The following is a 17,764-nucleotide window of genomic DNA, read 5'->3' as shown; positions in this document are numbered from 1 at the left end:
ATGGCCCAAGGAACCAAGTATGCATTTTGATATGGAATGCAATGCACATAATCAAGCAAAGGGAGCTCAACCTCCATCACAATCAACTCAAGAGATGAAGCATGCATGCCGATGTAATGCATCCTAGGTATGGAGGCTAGTATGCAACATGGCGATGCAATGTGTAATGTAGGTTAGGTACACAACCTAAGTAAAAAAGCATGTAAGGCATGAAGCAATGCAACCTACAAGTATGCAAGACACAATATCGATGTTCAAGCATGCAAGCAAGCATGTGACTTCATTCAATCATACAACAACACACTAGTATGCAACAACACACAAGGTGAGCATGCAACAACATGCAAAGGGGTGGACTTAAACTAATTTAGGCAGCCCTCAAACAAGCCTAAAACAGTGGCCAATGCTATGGAAATGAGGGCCTACACACACACACACATGTACATGTTGACGGGCCAACACTTAAGCATCAAACAAGCAATCTTTAAGCACACTTAAGAGAGCTTAAACATGAACAATTAGCATGCAATGTAAACTCTGGAAATCATGTTAATAATGGTGCCAAACCGATTTAAACAAGACAAACATGGCATGCAATTGGTCCAAGTACATGAGGCAAGCCAAGGAGACTTAAACCATGGCTAAGTCAACCAAGCCTCACAAGGTCAGGAGGACTTAAAACAGGTTCAAGGCAGACTTAGACAATGCTAAGGGAACACCTAGATGGCATCTAAGTGGCTTAAACATGCAAGCATACAAAGGAGCACATTCATGGAGCATGAGGCAACAACCTTTTAAAGCAACAAAGGAGTATCAAATGCAAATATGCGAGCATATTATAAGGACTGAAATAGCATGGTAAGTGGTTCCAAACCACTGAAATAGTGCAAGTAATGCATTCTACACACTCACACACCTAAGGCTAACAAGCCAAAATGCAAGGTGGCTATACTAAACATGCTATGGTCGACCAAAACAACCAAGAACAAAACTTAAGCATGCTAAAATAAACACAAAAGCTTCACAAAGCTTGGCCAAAATCATACTAGAACAAGGATCAAAACCTAAAGCATGTTAAGGCCAAAACATGGCATTACAAGGCATATATGCTAAACAAACATGGTGTACCCAAACCAACTTAACACAATGTTATATCATGGCAATATAAGTGCAAAAATCAGTTAAGGTATGATCAACATGAACCTAAACTAGATGCTCCCTCAAGAGGCAAAAATGGCCCTTTCCAAGGACAACAAGGAGAGGGGGTGGCCCTCTCCTTCTTAGGACCTCAAGGCACCATCCTCATCACTGAAATCCCTCAAGATTTCAGTGGTGAGGAGGCCCAAACACAATGGTCCCGGAGCTCACCAAAATTGCACAAAAAAAGGGTCAAGTAAGCCCTAAGAGGGGTCAAACAACCTCAAGGCTCAAAACACCCTTGACCAACTATTTAAAGGACTCAAAAAAAGAACTTTTATATGTTATATGCTAAGCTCAAAAACAATTGCAAGATAGGCAAAAAAGCTATGCAAAAAGGGGGGATTTAAAGGTGAAGTTGTTACCCTTGTAGACCTCTTTCACAAACAATGCTCCAGCTGGTTCTTTGAGTTCAAAACCACCCAAGAACACCAAGAACAACCCTCTGGCCCCTCAGCAACCAAGAGAAGGTGTAATACTATGTGTTTGTGCCCAAAAGTAAGACACAAATACACTTATACACACACAAACGCAAAAAGAGAGAGAGATATAGAGATAGGTGATACACAAACCCTAACCCTAATCCAGAGCTCCCTCTGTATTTTTTTGTCCAACCTAAAAGAGGGAGAAGAGGCCTCCTCTTATAGAAGGTTCAATCTTGCAAGCTTATAAGACAAGCTAGCCAAGAGGGAGATCCCTCCATACACGTGTATGGAGGGGAACAAAGTGTATGCCAGCTAGCATAAAATATCTGCAAAAGCAGATGCACAGTGGTCGGCCGTTCAAAAATGCAATTTGGCCAAAAAAGATGGCTAGTCGACCATCTATAGTGCCGGCCAGCCAAACATTTGGCCGGTGGCAACAAAACACAGCCAGTGGCCTTAATCCATGGCCGGTGATGTGTGGGGATGGCCCTCAAGCCATTCCCTACCCCTCCAAGGCAAAACACAAGTGTTTGGTGCAAAACCAAACACAAAACAGTCGAGTCGAGAGATCCTGAGGCAAGGCGCGTAGTCAAGACCTCCGGGAACTCAAGACAAACACAAACAAGGATGATCACCGGGTGTTCAAACGGTGACGTCCAAGTCTTGAGGACGGTCAAAAATGGGGTGTCTACACTTACCACATTATACTAGATATTAAAAATATATAAAACATATTTTTTTTAATTTATTTTTTACAGAACAATCATTATCAACAAAACCAACATCAGCTTTTGTGCTCAACCCCAACTTCAAAGCTGCAACTTCACAATTAGTACCATCTAATTCAAATACTTTAACTCAAATATTAATTTCTTACAAACACTAATATCAAAATAAATTGATGCAGGTGCGTCCAAAATGAAGAAGTCATTAGAACTTTACCTTCTCCACTTGAAACTCATGTTCGAAACATCACAACTCCAAGTCCTAAAGTAGATAAAATCATTTCCATCAGCAAGATTCCATCTTCTCCAAATGCGGTAAGCTTCATATACATATTCTTCTTCTCTATAAGCATCTTAAATATATCATTAGTAACCATTCCTAATCACCTGTTACTAGAAAATGTATTGGGTCAAAGCAACTATGTCCATCACCTGACTTGATCAATCTTTTTGATACATGAGCTGCAACAATTGCTACAAATCCATAAATGCAAAATATCAAACTGTTTTCGACTGTTTCCATTGTAAAAAAAAGGAAGTTATTGCAGAACCGAGGTAACAACAAACTAACCCTACGCCTTTTAATATAACTAATGTTTTATGTTTAATAAAACTAACATATAATTTACTACAAACAAACAGAGTCAAATTCCAAGTTGAACTCAAAGATAATTCAGGTTCAATAATGATAACAATATTCCAGGATCATGCAGAAAAGTTCTTTTCAATTTCATCTACTGACCTAATGAAGCATACAACACAGGTCAAATAAATTAACATGCTTCATCTTCAAATTCACTATTTTTCTTCCCAATTTTTTAAATATTCTACATATATTATGCAGGATGGAAAAGTTTCAAATGAAGCCCTTCCAAAATTGAATGTACCAGAATATCACATTATTCAACTAAAGCCTCGCCAATATCAGTTCCGTGGACAAGCAATGCTTCAACATGTCATCACATCAGTGAACAATGATGATGCAGAACCCTCCATCATAACTCTTGCTTCAAAACCACATCAACAATCTGTCCAAATAGAACCCAAGGCAAAGAAAGAACTATTTCCATCAACTGTTGGTACAAATGTTGCTTCTGATATTTCAACTGCTGCTGTTGGTACAAATTCTGCTTCTGATATTTCGGCTGCAACAAATGTACCCTCTACCAAATCTCTCTAGAAAGAACACTCTACACTATAATATTTTTGTAATAGGTTACTACAATGTGACATATTTTTGGTTTGGTATGGCTCAGGTGGTTTGGTTTGTAAAATATTTTTGTTGTTGCCTGTTTGGAACTACAATGTGCTAGACACAACTCAATATTACTTTTGGTTTGGTTTGGTTCTTACTACTTATGAAAGGAAATTATCCAATATTACTTACAATGGGTACTAACCCACTTACTACTACAACTCTCATTCTCTTCCTGCATGAATAGTTTGAACTTTATTTTTATAGTACTGTTTTGAAAATAAAAAAAAATATGATGTGCGTTGATTCTTGTTACAGATCATAAACTTCAAGTTCTTGTTGTATCTCAAAAGCTATTGAACTTTCCACATGTTCATTACATGTAGACCTCAAAACATGATAAGTCATTGTCTTCCTGCCATATCTGCAGATTTATACAAATAAGCAACATGAATGCAAGATGCCCCTCATTTGTTGTCACATTTAATAGTCCATAATGTTTTTCATTTAATTCTATTTCATTTTTTCCATCTATGATTCATCCATTCATCCAGAATACCAAATTTACTAACAAAATTATATTACTATCTCCTTTTATTAATGGGCATTTTAATGAGCATCAGCTAGCGTGCTTTGCACGCAACCCCCTCACTAGTATTAGTATAAAAGATATAATAATATTTTTTTATTTATATAATTAACAAATAATTGATCAAAATAGGTTTAAGGGGATTATTGTGTGAATTAAAATTTTAGTATATGTTGTGTTTGGAATATGAATTTTGATAAAGATTTGGAAAGGAAAAATAAAAAAAGGGGCACTTACCAATTAGTCATGTTAACTAGACTTATTTACCTACAAGTCCTAATTGATAAATTTATTACTATAAAAATAAGAAACTGATAAATTTATCACTATAAATTTATGCATAAAAATAAAGAGACTGATAAATTTATCAATAAGACTTAATGGATAATAAGTCTCAAAAGTAGGATCTATTGGTAGTTTATCCATAAAAAAATAGATAAAATATGAATAAAATATAATCCACTATGTTTGGTTTTAGTTTTCAGGAAAATTTATTTTTTTGTTTTTCGTATTTTTTTTGTTTGCATTGAATTTTTTTAATATTTTAAACAATTTTTTTTTAATTTTTGACAATTTAACATAAATATACTTAAAAGGTATAATATTTGTGAAAAAAAAAATCTTTAAAAAATTCACTAAATACAAAAAAAAAAAAAACAAAAACAAAAACAAAAACAAAATTCAATATTTTCTTTTTATTTTTGTATGTATTTATTAATTTGTTAAAATATTTTTTCATAAATATTTTTTTCTATTTAGATACATCTAATGTGCATATAAAAAAGTAAAAAAAATTGATTAAAAATTTAAAAATATTCACCAAAAATAAAAAAATACGAAAAATAAAAAACTTAATTTTTAGAAAACTAAAACTATACATACTAATTACATATACATATATATATATATATATTTATCTATATCCATATTCCAAACACACTGTAAAAGTGATTGCCAAACGAAATAGCTACCATATATAAGATAGTTAGTTAATTCAATGGTCTACGTAAATGGCCTTAGGATAGTAAGAATGTCAAAAATTTAGACTATGTTTGTTGTGGAGTTCAAATCATGACTCCATACCCATATTTGAGTATGATATTTGGTTATAATTTTTAAAAATTAATTCCACACTACTTTTGAAAACGCGTTTCAGGCGGGATTTGTATTAATTTTTTAAAATATTTTTTCACAAATATTTTACTATTTGGATACATCTAATGTGCATCTAAAAAAATAAAATAAAATAATTGATTAAAATTTTAAAAATATTCACTAAAAATAAAAAAAAAATACGAAAAACAAAAAACTCAATTTCTAGAAAACTGAAACCAAACACACTAATTACATATATATTAAATTTTTATCTAAATTCATATTCCAAACACACTCTAAAAGTGATTGCCAAACGAAATAGCTACCGGATATAGGATAGTTGATTCAGTGGTCTACGTAACTGGTCCTTAGGATAGAAAGAATGTCAAAAATTTAGGCTGTGTTTGGTGTGTAGTTCAAATCATAACTCCACACCGATAATTGAGTATGATGTTTGGTTACAACTTTCAAAATTTAATTCCACACCACTTTTGAAAACTCGTTTTAAGGGGGATTTGAATTTTGAAATTTGACTTATCCAGTCATCATCTGAGACGTCCGGCCAATGGATGGAACAGTGCAATTTTTTATTTTATTTTTTTGTATTGTAATTGGCACTTGTTATTTTTTATATATTAAATAAAAAATATTTTTTAAATTTTTTGAATTTTATTTTTATGAGTTTTGAATAGAATTTTAGATCGTGTGTTTAGTTATAAGTAATAAGTTTTTTTAATCAAATATCATATGTCACATCAATTATTTCAAACTCAATTCAAAACTCTTTTCAAAATTCATAACCAAACAAATTTTTCACACTCAAATCATAATATCAAAACTCACAAACTCAAAATACAACTCTATTCTCCAATCATAATTCTAAAACTGTTGGCTTATTTTTCCTACGAAGGAAAATATCATAAATGCGAGCGTGCCAGCAAGGATTGAAAAATCCTTACAGATTAAATTCAAGCCAATTATTAAGCGATTGTGTTGACGGTTCTTTTGCCTCAACGAAGAGGACTTCAAATTTGCCAAGTGTAGCAAAAAGAAAAAGTAAAAGAAGAAAAAGGGACGGAAAAAGATGATTGAGTGAACAATCAAAGTAATAAATACTTACCTCTACTCCTATGCTTCGAAAAGAAAGCGCATAAAATGCTTCGAAATGGAAATGCTGAAAATAAATGCTTCAAAATATAAATCTATGTTAAACTACTCCTAAGATAAGGAAAATGACAAGAAATATTGAAATCAATTGTCTTTGATTTAAGTTCTGGATTCTTTACAATGTAGCCATTAATGGCTATTTATAGAAGAAAAAATACAGTAATAACTACTTAGTAACTACCCATTTCTTCCATCTTCATTCTTGTCTTACCATGTTTCCTTCCACTCATCCACTTTGTCCTTCCACTCATCCACTTTGTCCTCCCACTCATCCACTTTGTCCTTCATATTCTCCATTATCTCTATAACTTCTTTTAACTTCCAAATGAATAAGAGGATGCCACGTGTCCTGCAATTATATAAATAATAAATAGTAATAAAATTGTAGATTTATGGTGCTAACATTACCCCCTGCGGCCCTTAAAAATGATGTTTACTTGAATTTTTGAAGAGCCGAACCAAGCACATGACTAATCTAAGCAATAAAATGCTTCGAATAATATTAACAAAGTGCTTCGAATGATATAATAGCACCAATGAAGTGTTTCGAATGAGTATGACATTATGACTAGATGTCTCGAATGCTAGCTATTACGGACTAGTAACAAGCTTCGAAGGTGGTACAAAGGACCAAAATCATCTTTCGAAGGTTGAAAGTGTTGACAAAGGACAAATTACATCCTTAGAAATACTCGGCAAAGTTTCGAAGGTTCAAAACCACCATTATTGTTTCTTCAAAGCTGTTAATGCAAGATGGAGTGCTTCGGAGCTTACAAAATTATGGCAAAAGAGCCTTCGAAGCAGCTTTTGGCCAACATTGTAGTTATTCACATTTTGTATGTTCTGGTTCATACATAATTAATGAAAATATTAATTTTGTGCTTCGAAGCAGTTATTAATTCTTCGAAGACACCAAAACTGTTGTTCTTCGAACCAACTTATCATGCCAAAAACAGGCATTATTCGATAACTAATTAATTGTCATTTTACATATATTTGAAGAGATGTACACATTTCGAAAGTTTTCAAAGCTTTATACAGTTTCGAAGGTGAAGTAATCAACCTTCAAAACAACTCTTGATGTTTCGAATGTATCTTCAAAGCTTTATACAGCTTCGAACGTGAAGTAATCAACTTTCGAAACAACTCTTGATGCTTCGAATGTATCTTCGATGTTTTGATTGTGTACATACAAACAACTGGCCATCAATTTGAAAAGATAAGCCATTCTCAACCATTTATTTAAATGCACAGGCTTTTTCTGGCCAAATTCATGCATTTTAAATGATCATCCCTTGTTCTTAGTGCTTCGAACTCATAAGAACAATTTGTTAATTTTATTAGCCACATCATCAAAATTATATTTTGATGTGAACCACAAATCCAAAAAGGATTTTGAACATCAAAAGTCCTGGTATGGTGTGACCATGAAAATTCATACTTTTTGACATTTTGAAAAATGTCAAAAATTTTGAATTCATGAACAGTGGTTTGTTCATTATTCTTGACCATGTTTGTTTTAAAAACATAACTTTTGCCGAATAGGTTTTCATAATTATTTGGCAAAGTGGATTGTTTTTCCATGTTAGCCATTAATGGCTTATGAAAATCACCCATAGATATGTTATTTTTATGACTTGACTCTCTAAAATTTAGTTTTTGGACCCCCCCAGTCATATATGAAATATCATTCTTAGCCAAATTTGGCTCAAGAACATGCTCTTTCGTTGTGTTAATTTCATAATTTGACTCTTTTTAAACGGACTCTTGAACCCTACGAGCCATTGATGAAATCAACTCTTTGCTTTTGCTATATTTAACCATGAAAAAATTCTGAAAAAAATCACCAATTCCGGCCATTAAAGCCTCAATTAAAGACTTGGTAGTGAGAGTTGATAACTCATCATTCCATTGGCGAATTTCCATATCAAGTTAATGAATTTCTTTAATTAAATGGTGTCTTTTTTCTTCTACCAAATAATATTGTAAGGGATGAAAGTTTATTTCATCAAGAAAATGGATCTCTTCTTGAAGATCCAAAATTTCTCTTTCACGCCAATATATTTCATATTGACAAGTTCGAATGGCGAAATCCAAATAGTTTGTCATTTCTTACACTTGGCAGTCCCACCGGGCGTGTCAAAAAATGTTGGCTTATTTTTCCTACGAAGGAAAATATCATAAATGCGAGCGTGCCAACAAGGATTGAAAAATCCTTGCAGATTAAATTCAAGCCAATTATCAAGCGATTGTGTTGACGGTTCTTTTGCCTCAACGAAGAGGACTTCAAATTTGCCAAGTGTAGCAAAAAGAAAAAGTAAAAGAAGAAAAAGGGACAAAGAAAGATGATTGAGTGAACAATCAAAGTAATAAATACTTACCTCTACTCCTATGTTTCAAAAAGAAAGTGCATAAAATGCTTCGAAATGAAAATGCTGAAAATAAATGCTTCGAAATATAAATCTATGTTAAACTACTCTAAAATAAGGAAAATGACAAGAAATATTGAAATCAATTGTCTTTGATTTAAGTTCTGGATCCTTTACAATGTAGCCATTAATGGCTATTTATAGAAGAAAAAATACAGCAATAACTACTTAGTAACTACTCATTTCTTCCATCTTCATTCTTGTCTTGCCATGTGTCATTCCACTAATCTACTTTGTCCTTCCACTCATCCACTTTGTCCTTCATATTCTCCATTATCTCTATAACTTCTTTTAACTTCCAAATGAATAAGAAGATGGCACGTGTCCTGCAATTATATAAATAATAAATAATAATAATAATTACAGATTTATAGTGCTAACAAAAACTCTACCAAATACAACCTTAGGATTCGAGTTGATGGAGCCACCCTCGTTTGAGGACTAAATATATTAACTAAAGAATCAAAAATTTACTATAAATTATTACATTATTTTTTTATATATATTTTCACAAAAAATAAAAAAATTATTAAAATAATCTAATCACAAACAGGGCTTAAAGGGCAATTTAAGAACTTGAGAAAAAGTCAATTTTTTTGACTTTTTACAAAATTCTCCCAAAACATATCAAAAAAGTCACCAAAAAATTAAAAAATTAAAAAATTGACTTTTTATTAATTTCTCAAAACACCCCTAAATCTCTAAAAATCTATCATATAGCCAAAAAAAAAAAAGTAAAAATACGAAGCAGTTACGAACCGGAGCCGCATAGAGGAAAAACCTTGTGGCTTGAGCCGAGTAATGGCTCAGTGGAATATTCCAGAAAATAGCAAACCCTAACCCTAGACTCCTCACACACGTCGCACGTGACAGCAGAGCGTAGTGAAAAAACAAGTATAGAGAGCGCCGCAAACAATAATAACACAAGAAATACGAGTTCGCTCACGAGAACCGTCCGATCTACTGACACGTCATCAATCCGATTCTCTCAGTGATTCAACGGCTGAGATCGAGGTATTGCAGAGAGAGCCACTGGGTAGAACGAAGAAGCTCCCCTATCCCTTTCTCTCTCTCCTCCCCTGTTTTTTCCCCAAATTTCCGATTTTAATTTTTAATTTTCAATTTTCCAGAGAAAATTTTGCAGAAGATGACAATCATGGAGGAAGAGAGAGAATTCAAAGAAATTGTTGAAGATGAAGAGGAGACTGATGAGAAGGTCGATGGCGTGGAAGAGGAAGAAGATGGAGAGGATGATGATGAAGACGACGATGGTGAAGACGATGATGATGATGATGAGGATGATGATGATGATGAGGAAGACGTTGATGATGATAGAGAAGTGCTTCAGAACTCTGGTGGTCCTCCGGTTCAGTCTATAGATGACGATGAAGATGATGATGAGGACGACGATGATGAGGATGACAGTGACGACGACGGTGAGGGCGATGGTGACGATGACGACGACGATGGCGAGGGGAACGAGGGGGAAGACGATGAGGAAGTCGAAGAAGAGGTGATTTTTCTTAAACCTACCTCGTTTTTCGTAATTTTTTATTGAATACGTGTTGAATTTGTTCAGATCTGGTGGTTCGGTTGATTTTGCTTAAACCTACTCGTTTAGCTTTGTTTGTCTGTGGAAAATTTACAGGGAAAATTTTTAAAAAATTAGTTTTGACTGTAAAAAATACTATCCTTTTTCACCTTCAAGGTGATTGGGGAGATTTGCCCTAAAAAAGTGAGTTCTTGCTCTAAAAGTTTGCCGGAAAATTAGTATAGGAACTATTTTCCATCCTACCAAACGGTTTTGCTCGGCAGATTAATCTTAAAAATTGTTTTATATGTCTATTATATTGTTTGCCGTGTAAGCTTGATTATTCCTGTTGGTTTCATAGTTCTTCGTGGGTTGCTCCCTTTTATTCTTCAGATCTGGCCATATCTGTGAATTTCTATAATCTCTGCTCTTATTTTTTTGCTGTAAGTCTCTGTCTAAGTTGACATCGCAAATATACAGTAATAAGAAGTGTAAGATATAAAGAAGACTTCTCAGATCCGAGTCAATATCGTGTTACTAGTCTTATCACTCTCTCTCTTTCTCCGTTTTTTTTAACTAACCTTGACGTCCACCTCTTTCTGGGTTTATTTGCTTGGTCTCTTTTTGGTTCCATGTTAGATTGTTCATTGACCTGAATGGAACACACAGCTTTAAGTTGATTCTTTGTTTTTCAATTGGTTCTTCAGAATTCTTGTTATCCTGCTTGTTTTTTTCTTTGTTTTTTTGGTTTTTTGGCTTGGTCATTTTTTATCCTTGTTTGTATGAAATAAATCGAATTATTAGTGATTTTTTTGACCAGTCATAAAGTTCTTCTATCCGGTGTGTTGATTTTGTTCTTCTTCTTCTTTTTTTCATTTCATTTCATTTTTATTTATTTATTTTTAGTTATCTCGAAAGCTTGAATTGCCCTTTTGTGATAAAGTGGTAAGGCTTTTGTATTTTCATCTTCATTTTATGTTTTTGGCAATTTACTTTCCTTCTACTACTATGTTATCAGCATGACGGGATATTTTTTCTGGGGAGGTAAGGATTTTAGTGTTACTAGAAGAGTATTTATATGAAACGTTATAAAAAATAATATTGAAATGGACAAATATTTGTGCATCATTTCATGGTAGTCTTAAATAGCAATTTTGGGTTGTGAAGTTCCCCTTTTAACGTCTACTAAAGTCCATGGCAGATAGGTGTTTGTGTAATTTAGGTTCTGCCACATGAAAGAAGTACTCAGCCATAGCCACCAAAATGGTGGTGAATCAGATTATTTGTAAACGACCACCTAAGATCAACTACTTGTGGTTTAATAATGGCAAAAACATCAGCACAAAAGGGTTTTCGAATTATTCCAACATTTTAACTCCAAAACTCCACAGTTGGGGCCCACCTGACTTTTACTTCTTGAGGTCACCAAATTTGGTTACCATCATAGGTCTCTATTTAGTTTCTTAACCTTGTATTCCCGAGCCAAAAAAAGGAAAATAAAAAAGAGTTTACCTATTTTTGTTTACTCAGCCACAACAGATGGGAAAAGAACAGTAGCTGACGTGTTATGGGGCTAACTATCCTTTTTCACCTTCTTTAGCTGGTAAAACTTTAATGTTCACCATCTTGTGTGTGTTCTACTTGTAGTTGAGAACTTTAATTGGTCAAAATCAAGGTACAAGTTTTGCTATGTTTTTGTTTTTGACATTTTTAAACATGCTTTAGATTTTTATCCAGTTTTCTGCAAGTCTCAATTAATTGTTGACTTGGACTTCTGGTGTGCACCAATCTCACAGGTGGGCCTTATCCATAAAGAAAAACAAATTAATAGGACTAGAAGATCAACAGTCTACATACATATTTATATGGGCATTGTAGTCATGCTTACTCTGACAATTTTTACTGCAATTACATATAGTTAAAACAAGGTTTTGCAAGAAAATGGAGGATGATTTTCTCATGGACTCATTTTTTACATCGAAAAGGATTTTGCCATGAAGTTTAGTGTAGAATCAATTATAGATGACGTTCAGGAAAATTTATTTTTCAAGTTCTTGCACCCCAAAACAAAATTGTGGTTCTGCCCTTGGTTTTAGTTGTAATTTTTGTTATTAATGTTTTTGTAATGTCTCCAATATTGGCAATATAATTTTACAATCATTTTAATTTGTTTTCTCATGAATTCTTTGTCACTTCTTATTTGTACTGGCTTTCTTTTCTAGCCCTATGTATATAATCTCACTCACATATAAATGATCACCTAGGAGGATATGGGAACCGAATACCTTGTCCGACCAGTGGCTCGTGCTGAAGAGGAGGAAGACGCCAGTGATTTTGAACCACAAGAGAATGGCGAGGAAGAAGAGTTTGAGGAAGAGGAGGAGGAGGAGGAGGATGATGATGATGATGATGCTGGTGGGAAAGTCGATGTTTCAGCAAAAAGGAAGAGGTCAGGCAAAGACGACTCTGGTGATGATGATGATGGTGGAGAGGATGATGAGAGACCATCCAAGCGATAGGGCCAGGCCTTCTTGGGTTGAAGCCAACCCTTGACATATAGGTCATTCTCTCCTCTCTCTCTCTTAAATCCATCTTACCTCTTTGTAGAAAGAAGGAATAGGATGCTTTCTTCAATGGATGCTGTTCTGCTTTCCTGTAATATCATGTTTCAGTACTATTTTATAGGGTTGGTTAAAGATCTTGAAAATGCATATAGTTTATATGGGTTTTCAAAAACTATTAAGACTTTGGTTTAGATGTGGTGTAAGGTATTGATGTTAGATAAACTCAAGCACTTCATTCTTAGGTAGGTTTTAGTGCTCCTTTTTATTCCCAGTCTGTTGGATGGTTTTAAGATACTGTGGATTTCAATATATTGTTGGGTTGTTTTTGAGATGACATGGATCTCTTTTTCTGCCATTATAATGATGATGATGATCTTGATTTAATTTCCTACTAGCATTTTCACTGGGGAGATAAAATTTAAAATTTTGATGGCAATTTTTGAAGTGATGAGATGAGTGTTTGGGTGAGGAGATTTTATTGGGTATTCATGGAGGCAAATACAGGTGGTGCTCTCAATTTGATAAAGATTAGTTTATACAGTGGAGTCCATATATGTCATTTGGTGAATGTGGAGAGTTGCTCCTAGAGAGCACAGAATAATTTTTTTCCTGGGCCATATTGGATGATTTGAGGCAATACTTGAAGCCTAACATCATTGGACAACTTTTTGAATTAGATCTAGGCACCTTGATTGTTGGGCTTTACCAAAGCTATTTGTAGCCCATCGCTTTGTTTTATCATACCAATTTGCTCCTTGTAGCCCCGGCCCAAAAGAAAAGCATTTTACCCAACCCGACATTGGTGGTCTGGGTGCCAAAGTTCTACGGGTCGGGTCTGAGTTGTACCATAATTTACCATATTACACTCCAAATAAAAGATTATTTAAAAAAAAGAAAAGAAAAAAGAAAACAAGCATATATCTCTAAGAACATGCCGGAACTGTACGGTCTCCTTACATACTCCAAAATTGGAGAAAAGGGTCCTAAGACTAAAAACTAAAATTACCTAATTTTTTTAATTCTTCTTGCTCTTTGTTTTATTATTTATAATTTTTAATTATTGTGGGACCCATTGATGCACATAATGTCGTGGTCACATGACTGGCTTTGAATTGTTTTTACAGTCTTCTCCCTCGTGGTAGAAGGGGGGGCTAAAAGGGCAATAACAGAAACCCACTGCACTGTAACAGGGACTTTTTAGTACTTTAACATTTCTAGTCGACCGACTCGACCCACATATATACGTATCTTCATTTTAGTGGTTTGTATGTATTTTTTAAATTAAACTTTGCTTTATTTATTTATTGAGTACTGACAAACGGTGGTGGATGTGTGTAATTGACAGATGGCATTACCATGCTGGTGTGGGACCCTTGATCGATGATAAAGCTACGAAGAAGCTGTGTGAAGGGCAAATCAACGGTGGTGGTTGTAGCCGACGGAGGCGGGATGAGAGGTGGCTCCCACCAAGCTGGCGGTGGTGGTTGGTTACTTGTTTCATTTTAAATGGTGCCAGCTCAGCATCACCATTACGCGTTATCCCTTTTTATTTCAACGGTTTTTTTTAAAATTTATATTTACAACAAATTTAAAACGAAAATTAGGTCAAGTTTGGCCATTATAAAATAATCTATTTTTTTATCTTTTTATTTTTTTTCATCACATCACTTCTCTACTTTTCTGTATATTTTTTCGTAAAAAGATAAAAAGTGCACTTATTTAGGTCATCCTAAACAACTCCTTAATCTATTAGAATTTTTAAGGATAAATTATAAATACATCTTTTAAGATTTTGCTTAAAATACAAATTGTCTCTGTAATTTGAAAAATTACAAATACTCCTTTATTAGAATTTTTTATTTAACAAAATGAACTAAAAAATGAAATTCATAATTACTTCTTCTATACAATAATAAAATTATTTAAATTATTAATGGAAATATATTTTTAATATCATTAAAAATAATTAATTGATTTGATGATTTATTAATAAAATAGACTATTTGTTATGGAATTAAAAATTTCAGAAGGTGAAATGTAATTTTTAAAATCACTGGAGACGATTTGTATTTTGATCAAATCTAAGTGTGTTTGTAATTTATCTAATTTTTTAACCATAAAACAATTAATTCCATTTGTTATAATTTTTATTTTATTTTATTGTTTTGTTTCTCCTATCCCTTCTTGCCATCGATGACAATTGTTGCAGCTATCTTTAGCCGTTGCCAACCACCTTTGGCGGCCACTTATCGAATTACCTTTGGTTACGGAAATAACTACCTTTGGCTGTCGACCAACTCCTCCCACCAACATCATTCACCTCCCGACAATCACTTGTGACAATATTTAACAATCATCAGTTAATTATAAAATTATTAAAAAAAATTAAGAATATATTAAATAAATTAATATTTAACTAATAAAACAATTTTTAATTAAGTTTAAGAAAGAAAATTTTAGGAATCGATCTCAAAGTTTTACGTTTTTGGTTGGTTGTTCTTTTTTTTTTTTTTTGGATCGGAAGAAATATTTCATTCAAGGAAGTCAAATGGCACTTACAAGAGTCCATTAAATCTAAAACTTACATCAAACAAAGTGAAAATAAAGTAAGAAGTACTAAGGAAGAGAGTTATGAAAATATTCAGACGTACATTTCGTACGAGCACGGTAGGGCCGATCATAAAAGTTCGGCAATAGAACGTGTCTGAAATAAATCATAAATTCCTATCACAATGAGGATAAGCTTAACAAATTCGCACAAATGGACTCGAAGAGACCAAATAAACCTAGCAACAACTAACAGACAAATAGGAAAAGAAGAACAAGGAAATAACTCAAGACTAAAACCAAAACAACAAATCAAAAGTAAACCCACAACCAAACAAAACTAGCAGCGATGTCGACGAATCCGGCGATGGAGGCGGTGAAGGCAGCAGGGAAGGCATAGATCAGTGAAGGCGTGGACCCGTGAGGCCATTTCCGGAGTGAATGGAGGGGAGAAAGCAACACCTCACAAAGAAGGGAGGGGGTGGAGAGTCAAAGCCTCCAAGTTATTGGAAAGCAAAGTGGGGAAATGAAAGAACAAAAGAGGGGTAGGGGGAGGGGAGAGGAGGCCGGAGGTCGTCGGAACCCCCTCCCTTACCGTCGGTGGCTAGAAGCTCTGAGAATCTTAAAGAAAAATTTAGAGAGAGAAGCTCTCAAAACTAGAGAGAGAATAATGACTTATTTTTAAGATAGTTTTTACTGTGGTTGGCTGTTCATGTTAACCAATAAAGTGGTGAAGTACAAGTTTTACTCTCATAACCATAATATAAGTTTTAAAATTTTGATAAAAAGGCCTACCGATTTAATATATGTTTTTCGTATGTACGGTTTTCAAATTTATTTATAATAAATAAAGATTCACATTAAAAAAGACTCCATAAATTTTAAAAAAAAATTAAAGTATAATTTAAAAAAAGTACACTTTAAAAGAGGCTCTCATCAATTTGAAATAGCTTCTACAAATTTTTCTTAGTCTTCTCTTTGAATTTATAAGTTTTATTTAAGGGTGAATTATATTAACAGTCTTTATAGTTTGTGGCTCGTGTCATTTTGGTACTTAACTTTTTAATTGTATTATATTTTACTATGAATTTTGAATCTTATTTTAAATAAAGACAATTAAAAATATTTTCTTTATAAATGATCAATTTCAAGAGTAAAGTCGTCATATAACTTATATTGTATTAGTTAATTTGTATGTTGTTTAAAATGTAATGACCTTTTTTTTAACAAATAATGTTGAAATTTTTTTGATTATAAAGTTCTGTTTGATTTGATTTTTAGAATCTATTTTCAGAAGAAACTTCTAAGAAATTAAAAATTAAATTGGTGAAAAATTTTTGAAAAACACATCATTTTTATATAATTTTATCTTTTGAGATGGTAAGAATAATTTTTTAAAATATTTTTTTTTATATTTATAAATGTTAAAATAGTTTGAATTTTTTTCAAAAGTCAAATATAGCGATAATTTTGATGTTGTTATTAAATTAATCTATTAAATCAAAAAACCTAAAACTAAAAACATTTCGAGTGTGTTTGGTTTGTGTTTTGAGATAAATTTTTAAAAAAAAAATTAGGGAGAGAGTTTAAAAAAAAATTTAGTTTGTTTTGTGTATATTTTGAAAATAGTTTTAAAGTTTGTACTGATTTGATATTTTGTTGTAATTGAGTAGATGTGTGTGAGAGAAAAAGTGATTGAAAATGAGAAATAAAAGAGAAAAAGTGATTGATGTGTAATAAAGAGAGAAGTAATTTTGAAATTTTTTTTGAGAAAATTTATAACCAAACATGTTTTTAGAAATTTTCTTCTAAAAACATATTTCAAAATACAAACCAAACACATTAAAATATCGATTACACATTAAAAGCCTAATAACCATTTATTACATAATAACCATAAAAAAAATGGGCAAATTATTGATAAATCTCATTTAGAAGTGTTTTAACCCAAGAAGTCCATGAAGGAATTTTTTAACCCATTTAGTCCCATGTATGTATAATTTTATTTCATAAAGTCTTTTTTCTTGATTTACACTATTTTCTTGGACACTTATGCCCTTATATTTAATTTTGATACCCTTATAAATAGGGCTGCAAATGAACCCAGCTGTTCATAAACAAGCTCGGCTCGGCTCGTTAAGGGCTCGGCTCGGCTCAGCTCGTTTAGTAAACGAGCCGAGCTTGAGCTCAATAAACGAGCTCGATAAGTAAATGAGCCGAGCTCGAGCTCAGCAAAGCTCGGCTTGGCTCGGCTCGGCTCAGTTTGTTTGCAGCCCTACTTATAAATATTTTTTGAACGG

At 33.1% G+C, this 17,764-nt stretch overlaps 1 protein-coding gene across 3 annotated transcripts; it reads left to right on the top strand.

Moving 5' to 3' along the window:
• The first annotated feature begins 9,568 nt into the window (after positions 1-9,568).
• On the top strand, positions 9,569-14,558 carry LOC114300044 (uncharacterized). Of its 3 annotated transcripts, none has more exons than XM_082877312.1 (4): positions 9,569-9,836; positions 9,953-10,335; positions 12,618-12,913; positions 14,263-14,558. In XM_082877312.1, exons 2-3 carry the CDS (start codon positions 9,970-9,972, stop codon positions 12,870-12,872), a joined length of 621 nt encoding a protein of 206 aa, XP_082733438.1. In that variant the 5' UTR covers positions 9,569-9,836; positions 9,953-9,969; the 3' UTR covers positions 12,873-12,913; positions 14,263-14,558. The 3 variants fall into 3 exon arrangements, with proteins under 3 accessions (XP_082733438.1, XP_082733439.1, XP_028100700.2); XM_082877313.1 differs by having other exon boundaries at positions 9,639-9,858; XM_028244899.2 differs by lacking the exon at positions 14,263-14,558 and having other exon boundaries at positions 9,671-9,858; positions 12,618-13,251.
• The last annotated feature ends 3,206 nt before the right edge of the window (positions 14,559-17,764 follow it).

Source organism: Camellia sinensis, chromosome 7 (assembly GCF_055761805.1).
Source record: "Camellia sinensis isolate YWXY chromosome 7, ASM5576180v1, whole genome shotgun sequence".
NCBI classification, from domain to species: Eukaryota; Viridiplantae; Streptophyta; class Magnoliopsida; order Ericales; family Theaceae; genus Camellia; species Camellia sinensis.
This window is presented reverse-complemented; position numbering and strand designations above follow the sequence as displayed.